This window comes from Galeopterus variegatus, unplaced genomic scaffold (genome assembly GCF_000696425.1).
Source record: "Galeopterus variegatus unplaced genomic scaffold, G_variegatus-3.0.2 Scaffold4362, whole genome shotgun sequence".
Taxonomy (NCBI): domain Eukaryota; kingdom Metazoa; phylum Chordata; class Mammalia; order Dermoptera; family Cynocephalidae; genus Galeopterus; species Galeopterus variegatus.
This window is the reverse complement of record NW_007730473.1, coordinates 100,317-121,632: the sequence shown is the minus strand read 5'-3', so window position 1 is coordinate 121,632 and position 21,316 is coordinate 100,317. Positions and strand designations below refer to the sequence as shown.

General features: G+C 43.8%; 1 protein-coding gene across 1 annotated transcript in view; it reads left to right on the top strand.

Moving 5' to 3' along the window:
* The window catches only part of KDM2B (lysine (K)-specific demethylase 2B), a 135,063-nt gene that overhangs the window by 70,865 nt on the left and 42,882 nt on the right, over positions 1-21,316 (top strand). Inside the window, exon 11 of the mRNA XM_008587388.1 lies at positions 5,648-5,734. Coding sequence (XP_008585610.1) covers positions 5,648-5,734 — 87 coding nt within the window. The remainder of the gene's footprint in view (positions 1-5,647; positions 5,735-21,316) is intronic.

The following is a 21,316-nucleotide window of genomic DNA, read 5'->3' as shown; positions in this document are numbered from 1 at the left end:
CATCTTTCACTTGACAGCCTGGTTCCTGGAGGCATTTGAGTTTGTCACCACCAGCCTAGAGTTTGGGATTGGGCTAAGGGGGCAGGAAGTCCTGTGGAAGTGAAGGCCCCCTCCCCCAACCATATGGGGCCCATGTATAAAGGAACATTGAAAAAAAGACTTTAGACCGGCCAGCCTCCAATACAAAATTTAAAATAAAAAAAAGGCTTTGCCTAAACATGGAACATCTCTCTGGAAAGCCCTTTTTTCCTTACTGATTTTTTGGGGTGAAGGGGAAACATTATTATTAGAAAAAACAACACTGATCTAAGTGGAGGAGGGTGTGAGATTCATATGTATTAAGAGAAACCATGAAATGTCAATAAAATTTCATGCATGCATGGGCCCACTTTGGGCATGAGTGCCTCCTGTCTGATTGGGGGGAATTTTGAGAAATACTTTATATGGAGTTGGTGGCTGAATTAGTTCTCTCTCTGATTTGCAAGGAATAGAAGAGGATAGCTCACTTCTGTATTTGTTAATCACATGGTGATTATGGAGCCCAGATTGTCCCCTAGGTGTCATATTGTTAAATAACAAGGTGTAGATCAGCTCCAGCAGGTACTGGAATTGTTTCCTGAGGCTTTGTTGCTCAATGTTTTGACCTAGGGTTGTAGTCAAATGGACTGGATCAATGCCAGGTTCCACCACTTTCCTGCTGTGTGCCCTTGGGCAAGTCACTTAACCTGTCTGAACTTCAGTTTCTATCTTTCTGAAATGGGGAGAGTCAGCCATATCCCACAGATGGGATTATATTAATATTTAGAGAAAGCACTCAACAAGTGCTTCTACTAATGGTAGTAAAATCACATTCAGCTTCATAGTCTAAAGTCAAGGTCAATGTCACTGTTCTACCCCCTTGGGGTGGGAGTATAGAAAGCTGCAGCTTACTCAAGGTCACACAATTTGTAAGTTGCAGAATTCGAACCCAGATCATACTCTACAACTGTTTTTTCCCCAATCGTAACAGTAACTGTTTAACTAGTGAGATATTAGGTTCCCACCTCCTATGAGGGTACTTCAAAAAGTTCATGGAGAAGTAGAATTAAAAGATAATGTGGAGGCGGGTCTAGGAAAAAAAAAAGATAACGTGAAGGGCTGGCTTGTTTGCTCAGTTGGTTAGAGTGCAGTGTTAAAACACCAAGGTCAAGGGTTTGGATCCCCACACCAGCCAGTCACCCAAACAAAACAAAAACAAAAAAATCTTTCTGTGAACTTTTTGAGGTACACTTGTACTTTCTAGAACCTCTGCATCCATTGTTTAGAGAGGGACTACTTTGCCCCACTGCCCCCTCCCTTTTTAAAAAATTGTGGTAAAATATACATAACATAAAATTGACCACTTTAACATTTCTAGGTGTACACTTCAGTGGCATTATGTATATTCACATTGTTGTGCAGCCATCGCCACCATCCATCTCCAGAAATTTTTTCATCTGGCAGAACTGAAACTCTGTCCCCATTAAACAACAGCTCCCCATCCTGCATCTCCCCAGCCCCTGGCAACCACCATTTTATGAATTCAACTGCTCTAGGTACTACGTATCAGTGGGATCATATGGTGTTTATCCTTTTATGTCTGGCTTACTTCATGCAGCATAATGTCCTCAAGGTTGGGCCAGCCCGTGGCTCACTCGGTAGAGTGCGGTGCTGATAACACCAAGGCCCCGGGTTCGGATCCCATATAGGGATGGCTGGTTAGCTCACTGGGTGAGCGTGGTGCTGACAACACCAAGTCAAGGGTTAAGATCCCCTTACCGGTCATCTTTAAAAAAAAAAAATAATAATAATAATGTCCTCAAGGTTCATCCATGTAGTAGCCTGTGTCAGAATGTCCTTTTTCAGGCTGAGTAATATTTCATTGTATGGACAGACCACATTTTGTGTCTCCATTTGTCTGGATACTTGGGTTGCTTCCACCTTTTGGCTATTATGAGTAACACAGCTATGAACATGGACCACCCTTTTTTTTTTCAAAGATAGGCAGAATGATATCACGATTAAAGAGCACAGGCTTTGGAATTGGCTTGATCGCGATCCAACCTGGTCTCTGCCTCTTACTAGCTGTGGGGTCTTGGACAGTTCCCTTCATCAGCCTAAATCCTGGTATCCTCCTCTGTGCCATGAAAATGATAATGATCCATGTCACAGGGTACTCTAGAGGGTTGAGTGGATTTGAAATGTTTATTACAGTACCCTGCACAGAGCCACTACTGTACTCAGAGCACCTTACTCCCATGCATTCATTCAATAAAGTAAGTGGCAGCTGCTCTCCTGAGGTTTACATTTGCACTTGTCCAACTTATTCTGAGTGGGGGACTAAGGTGGGGAGGGGACAGTGGGAATGGCCCACCTGGGGCAAGTAATAAGGGGTACATTGCCTATGGTGCATTTAAAGACAATAATTTAAAATAAAATCAATTAAAAGTTGGTCTGCTTTTTATCATCATCATGAGCTGGCAATTTTAAACACTGTCAGTGATGAAATACTCCCCCCCCTCCCCAGGTAGGGGTCGGTCCCACTCCCCCCAACTTTTGGTAGCCTTTCTTATGCCCTATGTGAAGACCACACCTGAGTTGAATCATATCCATTCTTGGTTCCTTTCTGTTATATTTCTTTTTATTTTATTAAATAATTTTTTTTCTCCTGGCCTCTGAACATGGAAGTTATATTTCTTTTTAAATATGCTGCATATGTGGTAGAAGAATTGGCAGCCTAAGATTTCTGTTTTGCTTCATTATATATGTTACTACTGTCTGATGGCATTTTTTTTTTTTTTTTTTTTTAAGATGACTGGTAAGGGGATCTTAACCCTTGACTTGGTGTTGTCAGCAACACGCTCTCCCAAGTGAGCTAACAAGCCATCCCTATATAGGGATCTGAACCCGTGGCCTTGGTGTTATCAGCACCACGCTTTCCCAAGTGAGCCACAGGTCGGCCCTGATGGCATTTTTTTTTTTTTTTTGTCTTTTTCCGTGTCCGGCAACGGATCGCAACCCTCAGTGTCGCCCCCGTACCGGACCGGGACCGGCAACGGGATCGCAACCCTTGGTGCTGCTCCCGCACCTCGCTCAGCCAGTGAGTGGGAACCGGTCTGTATGTGGGATCCGAACCCTCGGGCGGGAGCGCCGCCGCGCTTCCCAAGCGGCGCACTATCCATTGCGCCACCGGGCCGGCCCCTTGATGGCATTTTTAAAAAATTATTTCTGGGCCGGCCCGTGGCTCACTCGGGAGAGTGTGGTGCTGATAACACCAAGGCCCCAGGGTCGGATCCCATATAGGGATGGCCGGTTTGCTCACTGGCTGAGCGTGGTGCTGACAACACCAAGTCAAGGGTTAAGATCCCCTTACCGGTCATCTTTAAAAAAAATAAAATAAATAAAATAAAAAATAAAAAATTATTTCTTATTAATAGACTTTATTAGAACAGTTTTAGATTTACAGAAAAATTCAGCATATATAGAGTTCCCATGTACAGCCCCATACTTAGTTTTTTCCTATTTTTAACATCTTATGTTAGTACATTTGTTATGATTAATGAGCCAGTATTGATACATGATTATTATAACTAAAGTCTCTAGTTTATTCAGATTTCCTCAGTTTTTACCTAATGTCCTTTTTCTGTTCTGGGATCCCATTCATGATACCATATTACATTTAGTCTCCTTCAGCTCCTCTTGGCTGTGACAATTTCTCAGACTTGCCTAGTTTTTGATGACCTTGAAAGTTTTGAGGAGTACTGGTCAGAGATTTTGTAGCATGTCTCTTTTTTGGTATTTATGGTTTTATTTTTTTTAAACTTTATTTACTGGGGCCAGCCCCGTGGCTTACTCGGGAGAGTGCGGCACTGGTAGCGCTGAGGCCGTGGGTTCAGATCCTATGTAGATGGTGGCCGGTATGCTCACTGGCTGAGCGCAGTGCAGACCGCACCGTGCCGAGGGTTGTGATCCCCTTACCGGTCAAAAAAAACCCGAAACTTTATTTACTGGAAGCTCACTATAGGTTAGTCATTGTGCGAGGCTTTGGGGATATAACAGTAAATCGAGACCTTTTATAAACAGCATTTATAAATCATTGACCTTGACTATGGGATTTTGAGAAAGCTGTATGTGCTGGGCCTGGAATTTGAACCCATCAACCAGTCCTAGAGTCAGTACCCTTGACCACTGTGCTGTTTGCTGTCTCCTGTGGAGAAAGGAGGGAGTTCTTCAGGCTGGTTTAAGGTAATAGGCATATCTTTAAAAATTAGGCAATCAAATGATAATCAGGAAGGTAGGATAATAGCGTAAATTAGAAGTGAACTGGAGTCATTTCTGGTGACGTGGATTAGGGAAAGTGAGTTAAAATAATCTTCACCTAATATTTATCTTCTGAGCTCTTCTGCTGTTCCTGTTAAGTGCTACTCTATGATTTACTCTGTTCTTAAATGTTCCTGAAAGAATGTTCTTGTACAATCCAAAATCCACGATTGAAGTTCAGAATAGATCAGTGAAAGGTCTGGGTTCTTAAACATGTTTTTCATGGCATACTATAGATGTAGCTGAAAAAACCCATGTGTGGGGCAGTCGTGAGGTGGGAAGTCTGGTGCCCAAAGACCCTGGGTGTGGGTGGTCATGGGGTGGAAAGTCTGGTGCCAGAGGGCAGTGTTCAGGGGCTCTGCCCTCCCCTAGTTTGGGGCAACAGCCAAGTTCTTTGAATCTTTCTCAACCTAGCATACCTCACCTGTAAGTTAGAGGTAATTCATTGGAGTGGCATCTTACACCTGGATGAGGTTCTGAAGTCAGCTGCACACAAGGCCAAAATCTGGTAGAGTCAGAATTACTCCTGAAGAACCTTCAAACTACTCACAAAGACATGAACACAGTGTGCTGTATGGGAGACTTTCCACCCAGCCTGGCAGTATGTTCATCACAGCTCTTTTTTCTGCCAGTATTTGGCCAAATGACTTCATCCTGGGTTAAACCAGATCAAGTATCTACTTGTATTTAGGACCCATGTTGCAAAAAACAATTACATGTCATTATACACCAGGATTAGGATACACGTGATGAGCTAACTAAAGGAAGGACAGAGTCAGGGCTCTGTGATGGTATCAAGACCTCACAGTTGGCTTTGCCTATTTTAATCTTTTTTTTTTTTTTCTTGGCAGCAAGCCAGTAGGGGATAATTTTGTTTATTTTATTTTATTTTATTTTTTCTTTTGAGTACAAAGCTGAATTTGTGTACTTTAGGGGATTTGTCATGCCACTGCCCAGCCCTCCTAGGGTACTTGGTAGGAATTAAATGGGATTATGTTCATCTGAATCTGTGATGCTCTGGACAAGTATTTGGTGTCATAAGTGGGATCAGTGGGTGATGCATGCATGAAAGTCGCAGGGAGTTGTGTGGTTTACTTTTTTAAACATTTTTTTGGAGAGGGAAATGTAGTGTGTTTTGCCAACCCCAGGGGATCCTCATAACTTGGTTTCTATTGTGTGGGAGGTGGTGGATAGGCATTGGCTTTGTTAGAGAGCTCTCAGTCTTTTGCTGGGGTTGGTCTACCCCCCAGTCTCCTTCAGAGACCTCCCCTTCACCCTGAGCTAATATGGCTCCTTTGTTTGGCCACAGAATGTCCTGAAGGAGCATGCAGATGACGACCCTAGTCTGGCCATCACTGGGGTCCCCGTGGTCACTTGGCCAAAGAAGACTCCAAAGGTAAGAAGTAGACTGCCCACAGCAGCATAGTATAGTACATGGGAGACTGTGTCCCACTGCCTTTCACATCTCCTGTAGGATGAATGTCAGCAGCTTTTGGGGGAGGCTCCTGGGAGAGGGCACCCTAGTTAAGTTGATTGTATTGATTTGTTCATTGTAGGCTTTTGTTTTTTAAAAGGGATCATTTTACCTAGATGTGGAAACTGCAAGAAGTGACCCCTGGTGGTCACTCAGAAAATTGTTAGGAATTGACTCACCTTTCCCTGTCATTTGGTGGATTTTCTTTTTTTCCTTCCTTTCTTTTCCTCCAGTAGCTTCATGGGCTCTTTTCCTCTCCTTTGAAAGTAATTTTTTTCTCTTTGTAAATCTTATTGATGCTCAATATAAAAATGTCTAATCAAACAGGAAAGGTTCCCTCGTTTCTTCCCTCCCTCCCTTCCTTCCTTTTTTACTCCTTCTTTCCCTTTTTCCGAACATATATTTGTTTTCTAATCATTTTAAAAATAAACTTGGAAAAAGAAACAGGAAAGCACAAAGACACTAGGAAGAATAATAATAGTTATGTTATTGGGGACTTATTGGGAGCAGGTTTCTGTTGCCTAGTCCTCTATTATAACCCCAGCCCTATGGGGTAAATAATCATGACTCTCATTTTATAGTTGAGGAAACTGAAGCTTTAAAAAGGTGAAGTCACTTGTTTGGATAGAGCCAAGTACTTGAAGATCAGTCAGTTTGACAGCAGAGACCAAACTTTCAGCCAGTGCCTGTTCCAAAGTCCACCATCCAGAGAAAACAATGACATCTTAGTGTGCATCCTTCTAAAGGCCGTGCTAGTTGGGATATATATGTAGCAATCCATCTGTCTACCATTCATCTGTCTATACTCAGCTTCACCACTTCCTTGGGAGAATTAAATAAGCTTCCCGAGCCTTACTTTTCTCCTTTGTAGAGGGGGGTTCTACCAGTATTTACTCCAATGGTTGTGAGGACTATGTGAGATAAGACATGCAAAGCCCTTAGAACCAACCACCCATGGTTAGCGCTCTCTAAATGTTAGTTGTTACTTAAGTAGCCGTGGTGGGTATTTTGCTAATTTCTGATTTTTTTTTTTTTTTTTTTTTTTTTTTTTTTGCTGTTATGAAAAACACTGAGAGAAATATTCTACATCTGCACTGTCCAAAATGGTAGCCACCTGGCTTTTGAACACTTGAAATATGGCTAGCCCAAATTGAGATGTGCTGTTAAGTGTAAAATACACAACAGATTTCAAAGACCTAGTACAAAAAAGGAAAATGCCTCAGTAATTAGTTTTTTATATTGATTGTATGTTGAAATTACTGTTGCCGGATTTAAAAAAGGATGTCCAAGGCTGGCTGGTTAGCTTAGTTGGTTAGAGCATGGTGCTGATAACACCAGGTTCAATCCCTGTACTGGCCAGGTGCCAAAAAAAACCCAAAATTAAAAAAATAAATAAAAAAGGTGCCTGGTTAAATTTGAATTTCAGATAAACACCAATTTTTTTTTTAGTCTAAGCATGTCCCAAATATTGCATGGGATATACTTACGCTCAATAGGATTATTCATTGTTCATCTGAAATCACATTGGGCACACTGTATTTTTAGTTACTAAATCTGGCAACCCTAATTGAAATGATGATATATTTTATGTATTGGTTAAACAAAATGGATTATTAAAATTAATTCCACCCGTTTCTTTTTTCCTTTTTAAAGTGGCTACAAAAATGTTCAAAAGTGTTATAAAGCCAAGGTCACATGTTCAGATCCCAGTACAGGCTAGCTGCCAAAAGAAGTTTAAAAGTACATATGTACATATGTGGCTCACCTTATATTTCTATTGAACAGTGCTGTTCTAGATGATTCTTCTCACTTTCATTCAGTGATCTCCTTAGGATATATTCCTAAATGTGGAATTGCTGGGGAAAAGGGCATCCATTCTTTTGGGTACTGAATTCTCTTTGAAGCTTAGTGGGAACTTAGGTGGTGATGGGAACAGAGAATTTCCCTCCATATCCTCTGCCTTTCATTCCCCAGTCCATAGAAGTATGCAGAGCGTGACGGCTGGCTTTCCCTTACGTGTGCAGCAAGTACAGGTGCTATTTACTAGACCACAGACAGCACCCTGTGCTGAATCTAAAGAGGAAAGCTGGTGTGCCTCACCGCCTGCTTCCCTCCTAGCCGTGGAATTGCTCCAGGAGAGGTATTTGGGTTTGCAGATCATGGACTTCTAAGAAAACAAACTCACCACCATCCACTGTAATCAGAATTAATGGAGGGGCCCAAATGAGCCTTTCTGAGGCAAATCTCATCAGGCCAGCAAATGTGCTTAAGACCCTGGCCCACTCCCTGAGGGGTTTATAGGCACTTTTTTTTTTTTGGCAGCTCATTGGGTGTCTGGATCCGAACGGATGATCGTGACGTTGTAACCCTATGCTTTAACTGACTGAACTAACCGGCCAGCTGCCTTTTTTTTTTTTTAAACCAAACCTCTGTTCCCTTTCCTCCAAAGGCCTAGAAACAGGAAGGCGTCTTCTGTGGGGACTAGACCTTATTTATCTAAGATTCCTGCTGTGGTTAGGTTTATAAACGGTGGTGTGTACCCAGTTCGGCATGGCTGGTATCCTCAACACTGGGCAGAGAAGTTGGAGCCCTTAGGCTGGGTGGGAAAGGGTGGTAGAGAGGGACAAGAAAGAGCAGTTGACCTTTAACAGCATTCAACGACACTTATGGGTATCAGTCTTTTTTTGTTTTTTATCTGTCTTTTTTTTTTTTTTGTGAGACCGGCCACACCATGCTCAGCCAGTGAGCGCCCCGGCCATCCCTATATAGGATCCGAACCCGCGGCGGGAGCGCTGCTGCACTCCCAGTGCTGCACTCTCCCGAGTGCGCCACGGGCTCGGCCCTTTTTTTTGTTTTTTAAACAGCTTACAATAAGACAGATGACAGACTGGCAAGTTAGCTCACTTGGTTACAGTGTGGTGCTGATAACACCAAGGTTCAGGTTCAATTCCCTGCCAGCTACCAAAAATAATAATAATAATAATAACATTCACCTAAATTGTGTAGTGTTTTTTAGTATATTCAGAGTTGTGCACCCATCACCACAGTCTAATTTTAGAATGTTTACCTACCCCTAAAAGGACCCTCACCAGTAGCCAGTGTCTCCTGTACCCTAATCTTCCTCTCTCCAGGCAACCACTAAATCTACTTTCTGTCTTCATGGATTTGCCTGTTCTGGACATTTCACATAAATGGAATCATCCACTATGTGACCTTTTGTGTCTGGCTTCTTTCATTTGACTTAATGTTTTTAAGGTTCATCTAGGTTGTAGTATGCATCAGAACTTCATTCCTGGGGGCCAGCCTGTGGCTCGTGAGAGTGCGGTGCTGATAACACCAAGGCCACGGGTTCGGATCCCTATATAGGGATGGCCGGTTTGCTCACTGGGTGAGCGTGGTGCTGACAACACCAAGCCAAGGGTTAAGATCCCCTTACCAGTCATCTTTAAAAAAAAAAAGAACTTCATTCCTTTTTTTTTTTTTGAACACTTCTGCTTTTGTATTTTTATTATATAGTATGACATAAGATACTACAATGTTATAAGACAAAAATAATTTTCTCTACCCTCCCCAGCCCTGTCTCCTGAGTTTGCTTCACTACTCCCTCTCCATACTGGCCATACCCTGGGGCTGGGGAGGGTCCTGCTGGTGGGACCCCACTGCCTCCCTGGCAGCGGCTGGATAGGTCAGTCGCACTGGGTCCCCACCACCAACAGCGCAGCACCACAGGGACAGCAGAACTGCTGACTTGGAGACACCTCGTCTGTGAAGAGCCAGCAAGGCCAGTGGGAGCCAGGCTGAGCCTTTTGTATCTGTTGTTTCTCCATTTGGATTCTCATATTTATTGCATCCCTGGGAAAGACCCCCCAGGGCCTTTCCACTCTGTGAAGACACTGAAGCCACTCTGGGGCGGACTTCTTGGGGGTGTGCCATCAGGACCTGGGCACGCTGCAACCCTCTGCGTTTGCTGTGCAGGTGGCTGCCCAGGCCTGCTGACTGGATCCTCCTTTTGGCCAGGCCTGGCTCCTGCCCACTGCTCTGAAGTGTGTGGGGAGGGCCAGTCCCTGAGGAGTGCAAGGACCCCGGAACAGGTGCCAGAGTCCACAGTCCCTAACCTTGGTGCCCTGGCTGTACCCATGATGCAAGGCCTGTGGGGTGCAGCCTGGCACTCCGACCCTGGTGACTGTACCTAGCACCAATTTTGTTTGTCCATGTTCGTTTTTCAAGAAACAATTCCAGTTGCTGCTCAGATTTTGAAATTTACTGTAACTGTTAGCATAGGGACCATGTCTGGATCCTGTTTCATTTTTAGAGCAACTTGGTAAAAATGCTGCTCTTGAAGCCCCATCCTCCCCAAGCCTCCCTATAATTAAACTGCACATGAGCTATGGAAAAAAAAAGGTTCATCTAGGTTGCAGCATGTGTCAGAACTTCATTTCTTTTTGAACACTTCTGCTTTTGTATTTTTATTATGTAGTATGACGTAAGATACTACAATATTATAAGAAAAATAATTTTCTCTACTTACTCTCAGATCAGTGCTATTTAGATGATGCATCTATCTGAAGAACTCCATTCCTTTTCATGGCTGAGTAATATTCCATTGTATGGGTAGATCACACTTTGTTTATTCATTCATCAGCTGATGGACATTTGGGATGTTTCTACCTTTTGGCTATTGTGAATGAACATTGGTGTGCACGTTTTTATGTGAACATATGTTTTAATTCCTGTTGAGTGTATAGCTTGGAGTAGAATTGCTGGGTCAGATTGTAGCTCTATGTTTAACTTTTGGAGGAACTGCCTGACTGTTTTCCAAAGCGGCTGCACCATTTTGAATTCTCACCAGCAGTGTATGAGGGTTCCAATTTCTCTGTGCACTCGCCAGTATTTATTATCTGTCTTTTTATTGGGCATGCTAGTGCAGTCTTTTTCTTTTTCTTTTCTTTTTTTTTTTTTTTTTTTTTTTGTGACTGGTAAGGGGATCGCAACCCTTGGCTTGGTGTCGACCGCACCTCACTCAGCCAGTGAGTGCACCGGTCATCCTTATATAGGATCCGAACCGGTGGTGGGAGCGCCGCTGCGCTCCCAAGCGCTGCACTCTCCCGAGTGCGCCACGGGGCCGGCCCAGTCTTTTTCTTTCTTTTTTTTTTTTTTTTTGTCTTTTTGTCTTTTTTCCGTGTCCGGCAACGGATTGCAACCCTCAGTGTTGCCCCCGTACCGGACCGGGGACTGGCAACGGGATCGCAACCCTCGGTGTTGCCCCCGTGCCTCGCTCAGCCAGAGAGCGGGGACCGGTCCGCATGTGGGATCCGAACCCTCGGGCGGGAGCGCCGCCACACTTCCCAAGCGGCGCACTATCCAGTGCGCCACCGGGCCGGCCCCAGTCTTTTTCTTTTTAATTTAGCTTATGTTTTCTAAAATATATTTGAAGTTTATTGTATTAGTTTGCTAGGGCTTCTATAACAAATATAACAGACTAGGTGGCTTAAACAACAGAAACCTATTTCCTCACAGTTCTGGAGGCTGGAAGTCCAAGATCAAGTTGTCAGCAGGGTTGGTTTCTTCTGAGCCCTGTCTCTTTGGCTTGTAGATGGCCTTTTCTCTGTGTCTTCACATGGTCTTCTGTCTATACCTGTGTCCTAATCTCTTGATACCAGTCACACTGGATTAGGGCCCACCCTAAATACCCCATTTTAACTTAATTACTCTTTAATAATCCTTTCTCCAAATATAATCGACATTCTGAGGTGCTGAGGGTTAGGACTTCAACTTGTGAGTTTTGGGGGAAACACAACTTGGCTCATAACATTTATTAAAAGTGATTTTGGGGCCGACCTGTGGCTCACTCGGGAGAGTGCGGTGCTGGTAACACCAAGGCCACGGGTTCGGATCCTATATAGGGATGGCCGGTTCGCTCACTGGCTGAGCGTGGTGCTGACAACACCAGGCCAAGGGTTGAGATCCCCTTACCGGTCATCTTTTTTAAAAAAAAAGTGATTTCAGAGCCACAAAAGGGTATGAATAAGAAGAATGAATACCATGGGCCCCCCACCCCCCACTCAGCTCTAGGAAGAAATGACTGCCAGTGTAGCAGAACCCCTGGTATTCCTCCTCAATATACTCATCAGTCTGTAGATGCAGTTTTTAGATTTTACTTTATCATTACAACAAGGGTAGGAGGTGGACGGTATTATCTCCGTGGTGCAGTTGAGGAAACTGGGGGCTCAGAGAGGTTCACCGCTAGGCTTCGGGCCACACAGCTTGTGAGTAGTAAGGTATTTGTGTGTTTCTGTCACTGCTTTGTGAGGAACCCAGTGAAATGTGGCAGAGGGGAGGGGGAGGGGAAGCCATGCTGTATTTCTGCATTTCCTGGCTGTGGGGTTAAAAAGTTAACAGGAAAGGAAGAAGTAACTAAACGACTGACTGCCTGGGCCGCCCGGGGTCTCTGGATTCCCAGGTTTGCAGTCGGCTTCCTCCCACATTCATACAGGTCGGGTTGAAAGATCAAGGGTGCTCATTGAGGCTGTCAGGGTGCGAGGTAGGGAGTGTATTTGATCTGGGTTGAGTTACAGAACAAGTAATTAATGCGAAATGGTGATTAGCAAGCAATGCTTTGATCTCCCACCTTGCCTCCAGGAGAACAAAGCCCTTTGCTGGAACTGATTAAGTGCTGGGAGGTCATTTCTGGTGGGGTGTCCTTCAAATCCAAGATGCTACTGAATCACCATCCATCACCATTTACTGATTGGCTGTTTCCACGAGTGGTAGTGGATTTGTTTTGATCTCTCTACACTCTGGCCTCTTCCTTTTATGACCAGGTGGCAGGATTTGGGGGGTCAGTCTGTGGCCTTAGTGGCAAGGAGAGGGATCTGAGCTTATTTGAGGCCCAACCTCTGACCTCGGCCTTATTAGTGAGCTGACCTTCTGCTCACCAGCCAGATACCTCTACCGGCTGGCTTGCTGGTTCATTGGATGAAACTGAGGATGGAGGGGAGACTAAACCACTGTTGCCTCTGTCAAGCGAGCCTGTTGATGCATCCTGCTCCTTAATCCATTATCTCTGGTGGCCAAACCAGGCTGCTACTTGAATTTTAATTATTGGCAATTTTTCTAGACTATAGGAACAGAGAGGTTGGGGCGTATAGGACAAGTACCCTGACAGGGGACATGGGGACAGCCCTCGTCAGTAGTTACTGGATCAGCTTCCTTACGGGGGCATTACAGTTTCACACAGGAAGCACAGGAGGAAGTGACATGCACACCCGATGCCCATGTCACCTTTGGTTCTGCCATTTCTCTTAGATCTGAGAGGCCTGATCTGGGGTCCCTCGGGAGTGGCACACATCCATTCCCAAGAGGAGAGGCACATAATTCAGTCAGAGAGGCCCCGTGTACTTCCTGTCACATACTCTGCCCTGCTCTCGATTCTCGTCAGCCCAGAGTAATTAAGTGGGTGATGTATGATTGACGAGCAGGAGGAGGAGGAGGAGGGGACCAGTGATAATGGCTGTCCTTTATTGTCACCTACCCAGGGCCCCATAGTTTCCTAGGAAGGAGGCAGTGCGGTCTAATGAGGACCAGCCCTCAGGCTGGTGGCATCAGCTTCTCCTGGGGAATTTGTTGAGAAAATACAGCTTCCTAGGCCCTGCTTTGGACACTGTGATTCCATAGAATTGGGGCGGGGCCTCGGAATCTGCATTTTCTAAGAGCTTCCCAGGTCATTCTCATGCACAACTGGGATGCGCTTTGGGGTCAGATATGCCTGTGGGATTGAATCTTGGTTCTGCCACTAGCTGTGCAGTCTTGGGCAAGTCTAATCCTCAGTTCACTCGTCTGTAAAAGGGGCTAATAGTGCCTTTCTTGCAGGTTGCTGTGAGATGCTGTCTGTGATATACCTCTGTAGTCGGCCATCAGTCAGTGACAGCTATTATAATTTTTCAGAATTATGGTTTATAAGGGCCAGCCCGGTGGCGCACTGCTACAGTGCGCCGCTTGGGAGTGCAGCGGCGCTCCCGAGGGTTCGGATCCCATATACAGACCGGTTCCCGCTCACTGGCTGAGCGAGGTGCGGGCGCGGCACCGAGGTTTGCAATCCCGTTGCTGGTCCCGGTCCGGTACAGGCGCGACACTGAGGGTTGCGATCCGTTGCTGGACACGAAAAAAAAAAAGACAAAAAGGAAAAAAAAAAAATTATGGTTTATAAGTAAGCCATAACCCTGAATCTGCCCCCTAGAAGGCTGGTGATGCTCTGGATAGAAGTAGAGGACATAGAAAGAGCAGTAGGGAGCAGGGGAGGGGACAGATGGTTTAGAGACATTTCCATCCCTAAATTATGATTTGCTTGTGCAAAATTTAATCAGGTGAGGGCCTGAATGGCTTAATTTCCTTGGTGTTTCCTGGTTGCGGGGGAGGCTGGTTTAAGAAGCTACTTCTCCTTTATCAGTCCCCTAGAAGGGAGAAGCTCTAGGCCCTTCAAGAGGGAGGGTGGTCAGTGCCTTACTTAGAATGTGCCCCTGGAGGTGTGAGGCAACCAAGACCATGGGCACTGCCGCTGGGCCAGGGTAGGAAGAGAGGGCGTCAGGGGGGTCAGATGTCTAGTCCACCTTTCCGAGAGCCAGACAGCCTTGTGGAAGCCTCATGGGGGAGCAGCTCCAAGAGAGGGAATGCGTAGCTCAGCATGCACAGAAGGAGGAGGCAGGTGATGGAGCGCAAGGCCAGGACCTCAAGCTCAGGAGCACAGAGAAAGGCAGGAAGCGCAAGTGGACGCTGGAAGGGTGCAGCCAGGGGCTCCTGGCCTGGAATCCAAAGGGCTTTCCTAAGTGATAGCCAAGTCATTACAGAGCTTGGAGCCTTCAAGTTTCTTAGGAAAGCAAGAAAAGCCTCTTATAAAAGAATGCACACAAAAGGTGGTCTGCTAAAGAAAAAATAGTTTTTTTTTTTTGCAGCTGGCTGGTAAGGGGATCCAAACCCTTGATCTTGGTATTACTACACTGTGCTGTAACAAGAAAAATAATTTTTAGAGAAAAAAATGTCAGTCTGCTTATTCTATTTTTTTTTTAATTTGTTTGTTTTTTATATTTTAACACGGAGAATCTCCTGGTATTTTTTTCTTTTCTTTCTTTCTTTCTTTTTTTTTTTTTTCAATTTTAGGTTTGCTTATTCTAAATACAGTAATGTTGTATACAACATCAACAGCAGAAAAATCCAGTTGAGAGAAAATTGTTGGTGGTAAAGGGATGTCCCAGTTTCTTAGGAGCTGGGACCCAGGTGTCGGACTGGTTTGTGTGGACTCCAATTCCAAATTTGTTAGTGGCTGAACGATATTAGTTTGTACCTGCTGGTGAACTTAATGACAAAGATCCCATCAAAGCCCTCTTCACCCCCCTTTGAGTGGAATAAATTGAAGCTAGCAGGTGGAAGTTTCTAGAGTCACACCACACATGAGGTCTGGGCAGGACAGAATAGTAGCTTTTCCTGCTGGCTTTTTGTAGGTAAGAGTTCTGACCTTAACATCGCCTTGGAATAAATGAAAATTGAGGCTTATTTTAAAATATAGTCAAGCCTCATTATTTGTGTATTTCATCTTTGCAAATTTGCCTACTTGATAAAATTTATTTGTAACACCAGAATCAATACTTGTGGCACTCGCGTGGTCATTTGCAGACATGCGCAAGAGCAGAGTGGGGAACAGGGTGAGTCACCTGACACACGCGTTCTAGGCTGAGGTCGAATCAGGTAATGATCTCTACTGTAAACAAGTGTCCATTTCCTGCTCTATTTTGTGCCACGTTTTTCAAATTTTTATGTTTTTTGTTGGCGATTTCACTGTTTAAAATGGTCCCCAAGTGTGGTGCTGAGGTGCTGTGTGGTGTTCCTGAGTGCGAGACGGTTATAACATGCAGAAAAAATCTGTGTGTTTGATGAGCTGGGTTCAGGCATGAGTTATAGAACTGTTGGCCAGGAGTTCAATGTTAATAGATCGATATTATATATTAAAAAGATGTTTTTAGGGCCGGCCCGGTGGCGCACTGGATAGTGCGCCGCTTGGGAAGCGCAGCGGCGCTCCCGCCCGAGGGTTCGGATCCCACATGCAGACCGGTTCCCGCTCACTGGCTGAGCGAGGCACGGGAGCAACACCGAGGGTTGCAATCCCGTTGCCGGTCCCCGGTCCGGTACGGGGGCAACACTGAGGGTTGTGATCCGTTGCCGGACACGGAAAAAGACAAAAGACAAAAAAAAAAAAAAAAGATGTTTTTAAACAGAAACACACATAAAACAAGATTATATATATATTGTTCTGTTGAGGATAATGTGACCAGACATAATCAGCCCCTTACACTTGTTATGAAACCTTCAGTGACTCTCTATCTTGTTTAAAGTCATCTCTGGGCTGGCTGGTTAGCTTGGTTGGTTAGAGAGTGGTGCTGATAACACCAAGGTCCAGACTTAACTCAGTCGGTCAGAATATGGTGCTGATATCACCAAGGTCCAGGGTCTCTTCACCAGGGAGCTTCCTGAGCTGGATATTTTCCAGGTGCACCCCTGGGTTTCTCTCCAGCCTGCTCCAGGGCTGCATCAAAGGGCTTCCCTGCCTCAGATGGGAGTATTTATTTCCCCAGCTTCCTCGCTGTGGGATCATTGCAGCTTGACTGTTTCCATCTATCGAAGACCATGGCCCTCTCCAGCTTTTCTCTCTGTGTTTCTTGTAATCACTCATTCCCCTAGTCCCCTGGCCAAGTGGAGGTGATGGCTCCTCACTGTCCCTAGGCTTGGGGTGCATTGCCAGGCCTCTGTGACCCTGTGTGAAGGTACCAGGGTGCCATCCATTTCCTGCCAAGGTCCTGAGGGATATACTTCCCCCATTTCTCTTCCCATTGGACTTCTACATTCTATTCTGCATTTTTGTTGACTGTGAACATACCTGTCCTAAGGCTTCACTAGCATCTTGAGACTGGAGCTTTTCTCATTAATTTTTTGCTTATCTATTTTGGTATCCTGCTGTTGCAGGATTGCGCTCAGATAGCTGGGGCCCAGGAAATATGAATATTTGTTGAGCGAATGAACTCCATAGCAACATTTTCTCAACGTCTAAAGATGAAGTTGTATTCAGTTAGTTTCATCTCCTTGTTCCCTTTTACCTGCTCCCCAAATGCCGCCGAGTCCTCTTTGGTGACTTACTTGCTCCTTACTTTAGTTTTTGTGTCTCAGTCTCAGCCAGCTGTTAAAAGAACACTTATTAGAGGAGTACTAAGAAGACCTCCTTGGTACTCCCTAGACCCTTTTGTCCCCTAAATTTTAGGCATCCTCCTTTATCCTTCTGGACTTAGATTTTTACTTCATCTGGAATTTTTCAGCATTATCTGTATCATTTGAACCACTATATTGGAACTTTAAGACAGTGTTCAGCTGAAATAACCTGTAATTAAAGTCTACAGCCAAGGATTTCTTTTTAGGCTGATAACCTGCTCAGCTGGCTGTGTTAATAATGCCAAAGACAAGTTCTTGGAAAGTAATTGAGATATTGAGGCCTCCCTCCCGCCTTTGGTGGAGTAATTAGAAAGCCAGGCAGGCACAGTAAGTGATTGCTTGCTATTATCATGGCTTTATTTCTGGAACAATGGCCTATCCCTTACACTTTTTTTTCCTCAGATGCCATCATATATCTCCTGTTTTAAAGGAGGAGACTTGATCATATACATTGAGAATAAGTCGTCATGTTTCTCTCTCTCTCTCTGTCTCTCTCTCTCTCTCTCTCATAAAGGAGGAGACTTGATCATATACATTGAGAATAAGTCGTCATGTTTCTCTCTCTCTCTCTCTCTCTCTCTCTCTCTCTCTCTCTCTCTCTCTCTCTCTCTCTCACTCTCATTTGGCTTTGTTAGGAAGATGGATATGTGTTCCACCAAATAACACTGTCAGATCATCTGTTCTTCAAATTTAGATGACCTGGAGGAAAAGAGGCAAGATTAAGTGAAGACAGGTGGAATATTTTCATTGTTTAATTCTGTTCCATATTACAAAGATGGGAAGGAAACATGTATTTGATGGGATAAAGGGAACCTTAATTACCCACAAAGAAGGTAGGTGACAAGTGAAAGCTATGGTAAAGCCTGCTTTAAATCACTGGACCTCCCCACGTGAATGTAAACTGCTAAATAGCAAAGCGCTTTGAAGAGGTTCAGAGATGATCTCACTTATAAAAAGGATTTATTTATTTTTTTGGCCAGATTCTTTTTTCTCTCAGTTAATGTTTATGAGACAAGATGGCAGAAGCTGGCTGGTTGTGGGACCAGTCCTGGAAGGGATGTTCCCAGCTGTTTGATTCTTCTGGGAGAGGGTGCTATTTCTTTTATTTGTTTTTACTTATTTTTGTCACATTTTTTTAAAATTGTGGTAAAATACCTCAATTGACCATGTTAACCTTTTTTAGGTATACAGTTGAGTGGCATTAGATGCTTTCACATTGTGCTGTCACCACCATCCATTTCTGAACTCTTTCACCTTCCCAAACTGAAACTCTGTCCCCATTAAACACTAACTCTCCCATCCCCCCTCCCCTACTCTCTGTCACCCACCATTCTACTTTTGGTTTCTATGAATGTGACCACTCTTGGGACCCCATATAAATGGAACCATGCAGTATTTGTACTTTTGTGTCTGGCTTATTTCACTTAACATAATATCCTCAAGTTTCATCCATGTTGTAGCATGTGTCAGAATTTCATTTTTCAGGCTGAATAATATTCCATCGTATGCATACACCACATTTTGTTTATCCATTCATCCGTAAGTGGACACTTGGGTTTCTTCTACTAGAAACATATTTTTAAGTTCCTGCTTTCAGTTGTTTTGGGCATATACCCAGAAGTAGGATTGTTGGACAATATGATAATTGTTTAATTTTTTGAGGAACTGTCATACCATTTTCCTAGTGGCTGCTCCATTTTAATTCCCACCAACAGTGCACAGGGGCTCCACTTTCTCCACATCCTTCCCAACACTTGTTATTTTCTATTATTTTTTTTAATAAACGCCATCTGAATGGGTGAGATGTGGTGGTATTTCTTTTTATATTTTAGAATTTTATATATATACTTTTTTTTTTTTGGCAGCTGGTAGTTACAGGAATCCAAACCCTTGACCATGGTACTATCAACACCCGGCTCTAGCCTCCCGAGCTAACTGGCCAGCCCTTAGTGGTATTTCTTTTTAAATCACTTTATTCTTTAGAAAATTATAGACATCATGATACCTCACCCCTAAATACTTAGGTCTGTATCTCTGAAAAAGGAAAATCTTTTTCTACATACCCTAAATAACATTTTTACACATAACAAAATTTATAATTCCTTAATACCACCTGAGGTCCAGTCGTATTCACATTTCCAAATTATCCATTAGAGCTGCTTTGTCCAACTCAGGATCCCATTCAGGACCACATGTTCAGTCTGTTCTTCATTCTCTCTTTTAATCTAGAGTTTTCTCCAGACATTGATTTGCAAAAAACACAGAGCCATGTGTCCTACAGAATATCCCACTGTATGCATTTGTCTGATTGCATCCTCATGGTGTCATTCAGCTTGTACTTTCTCTCTTGTAATTTCTGTAAACTGGAAATTAGATCTAAAGACTTGGTTAGATTGAAGTAAATATCATAGTTGATTAAGGTGATGGCAGTCTGATCCCCCATTATTCAGTGAACGTTCTTTCCTCTTTTCTCCAGAGAATCTGCGTGGGGTTACACTGGCCCCTGCTTCCCTGCTCTCCCACCCATTCATTGATAGTTTCAACACCTGTTCATCATTCTTTCCTGTTTCAATAATTTTATGAGGCGATGCAAAACGATTTTTGAAGTATATCAGTCCTCCCATACAAATTAAATGACATTTTTTGCAGAGCTTTCCTTCTCCTGAGAAAGCAGCATCTGTGCTTAATTTTTTTCCCTTTCAATGCCAATTTTCAAAGTAAGGAGTTGGGTTGTGGTTTTTTTTTTTTTCTTTGGCAGCTGGCCAGTACGGGCAACTGAACCCTTGACCTTGGTATTACAAGGCTGTGCTCTAACCAACTGAGCTAACTGGCCAGCTGAGGAGTTGGTTTAATGGCTGCTTTAAATAGTGATAGATGAGTTTTGTTACGCCTTTTCCATTTTAGGTGTCATGAGAAACACATAGGGTTTCATAGATCCAGGGGGTTTTTAGAGGCAAATTACCCGCTGGAGCCATTTTTAAAGATGAAGAGTAAGAATAGGAATGGTAAATGAAGAGAGGCCCATGGTGGAGCAGCGAGAGAGAGAGAGAGAGAGAGAGAGAGAGAGAGATTCCTCCATCCCTGCTCCACTGACCCCAGTGTATTTGTGGCAGTAAGGTATTATCAGAGCCTGTCAGACCCCCCACAGTGACGGTTAGCAGCTCTTTAAGAGGTGATTCAACTATCCTATCTCTTTGGTTTGATAAGTTTCAATATGTCCCAGGGTTTAGGGCCTATATTTCCTAACCTGATCACCCTTCAGGAATAGGAACTAAAATCACTCTTGAGTGATAGCACTGTGGGCAGATGGCGACCTCCTTTGGAGAGCAAAGAAAGTCCATTCAAAGGCCGGGGGACGGATGGGGGGACAAGGCTTCTCTCATCCCCAAGTTTTGGATATATTTTTTTGCCTTTATTTATTTATTTATTTTATTTTATTTTATTTTATTTTATTTTATTTTATTTTATTTTATTTTATTTTATTTTATTTTATTTTATTTTATTTTATTTTATTTTATTTTATTTTATTTTATTTTATTTTATTTTATTTTATTTTATTTTATTTTATTTTATTTTATTTTATTTTATTTTATTTTATTTTATTTTATTTTGAGCGTGGTGCTGACAACACCAAGTCAAGGGTTAAGATCCCCTTACTGGTCATCTTTAAAAAAAAAAAAGAAGAAGCAGCAGCAGCTACCCTTTGGAGGCCTGCTCTGTCATTTCTATTCCCTCCTTAGGGGCATGTTTACAAATGGTTGTCCACTGGTTCAGGAGTGTACCAGCCAGTCATTGGTCCTGACACAAAGAGAATTCGTTCTCTTTCCCCGCCCCAAGCCTCTGGAAAATAGTGTTTCCAAGCTTTAACTGTGGCCTTTGTGACATGGGCATGAGAAAGGGGGCCATATGCCAGAGAGAACCTCCCCCTGGGTAAGCCCAGAGTCCAGGGGACATGTGCCCAGTCTGCCCTTCACCTTGTCCATTCCCGATGTGGGCGTGGAGAGGACGGTGACTAAGAGTGGGCACCGTACTTCTTTCATCTTTTCTCTTAGCACATTCCCTGTACCCGCCCTGGGACAAGGCTAAGTCTGGGCAAAACCTCTTGGCAGCCAGGGGTCATTCCTGACGTCCCACGATCTCATAGGCAGACCAGAAAATTTTATGACACCCAGAGAGAAAGCAGGGAAGTGGGTGACAACTGTGACCAAAGAGGACTTAGCTTCCATCTGTTTTTATTTCCTCACCACGTGGTGA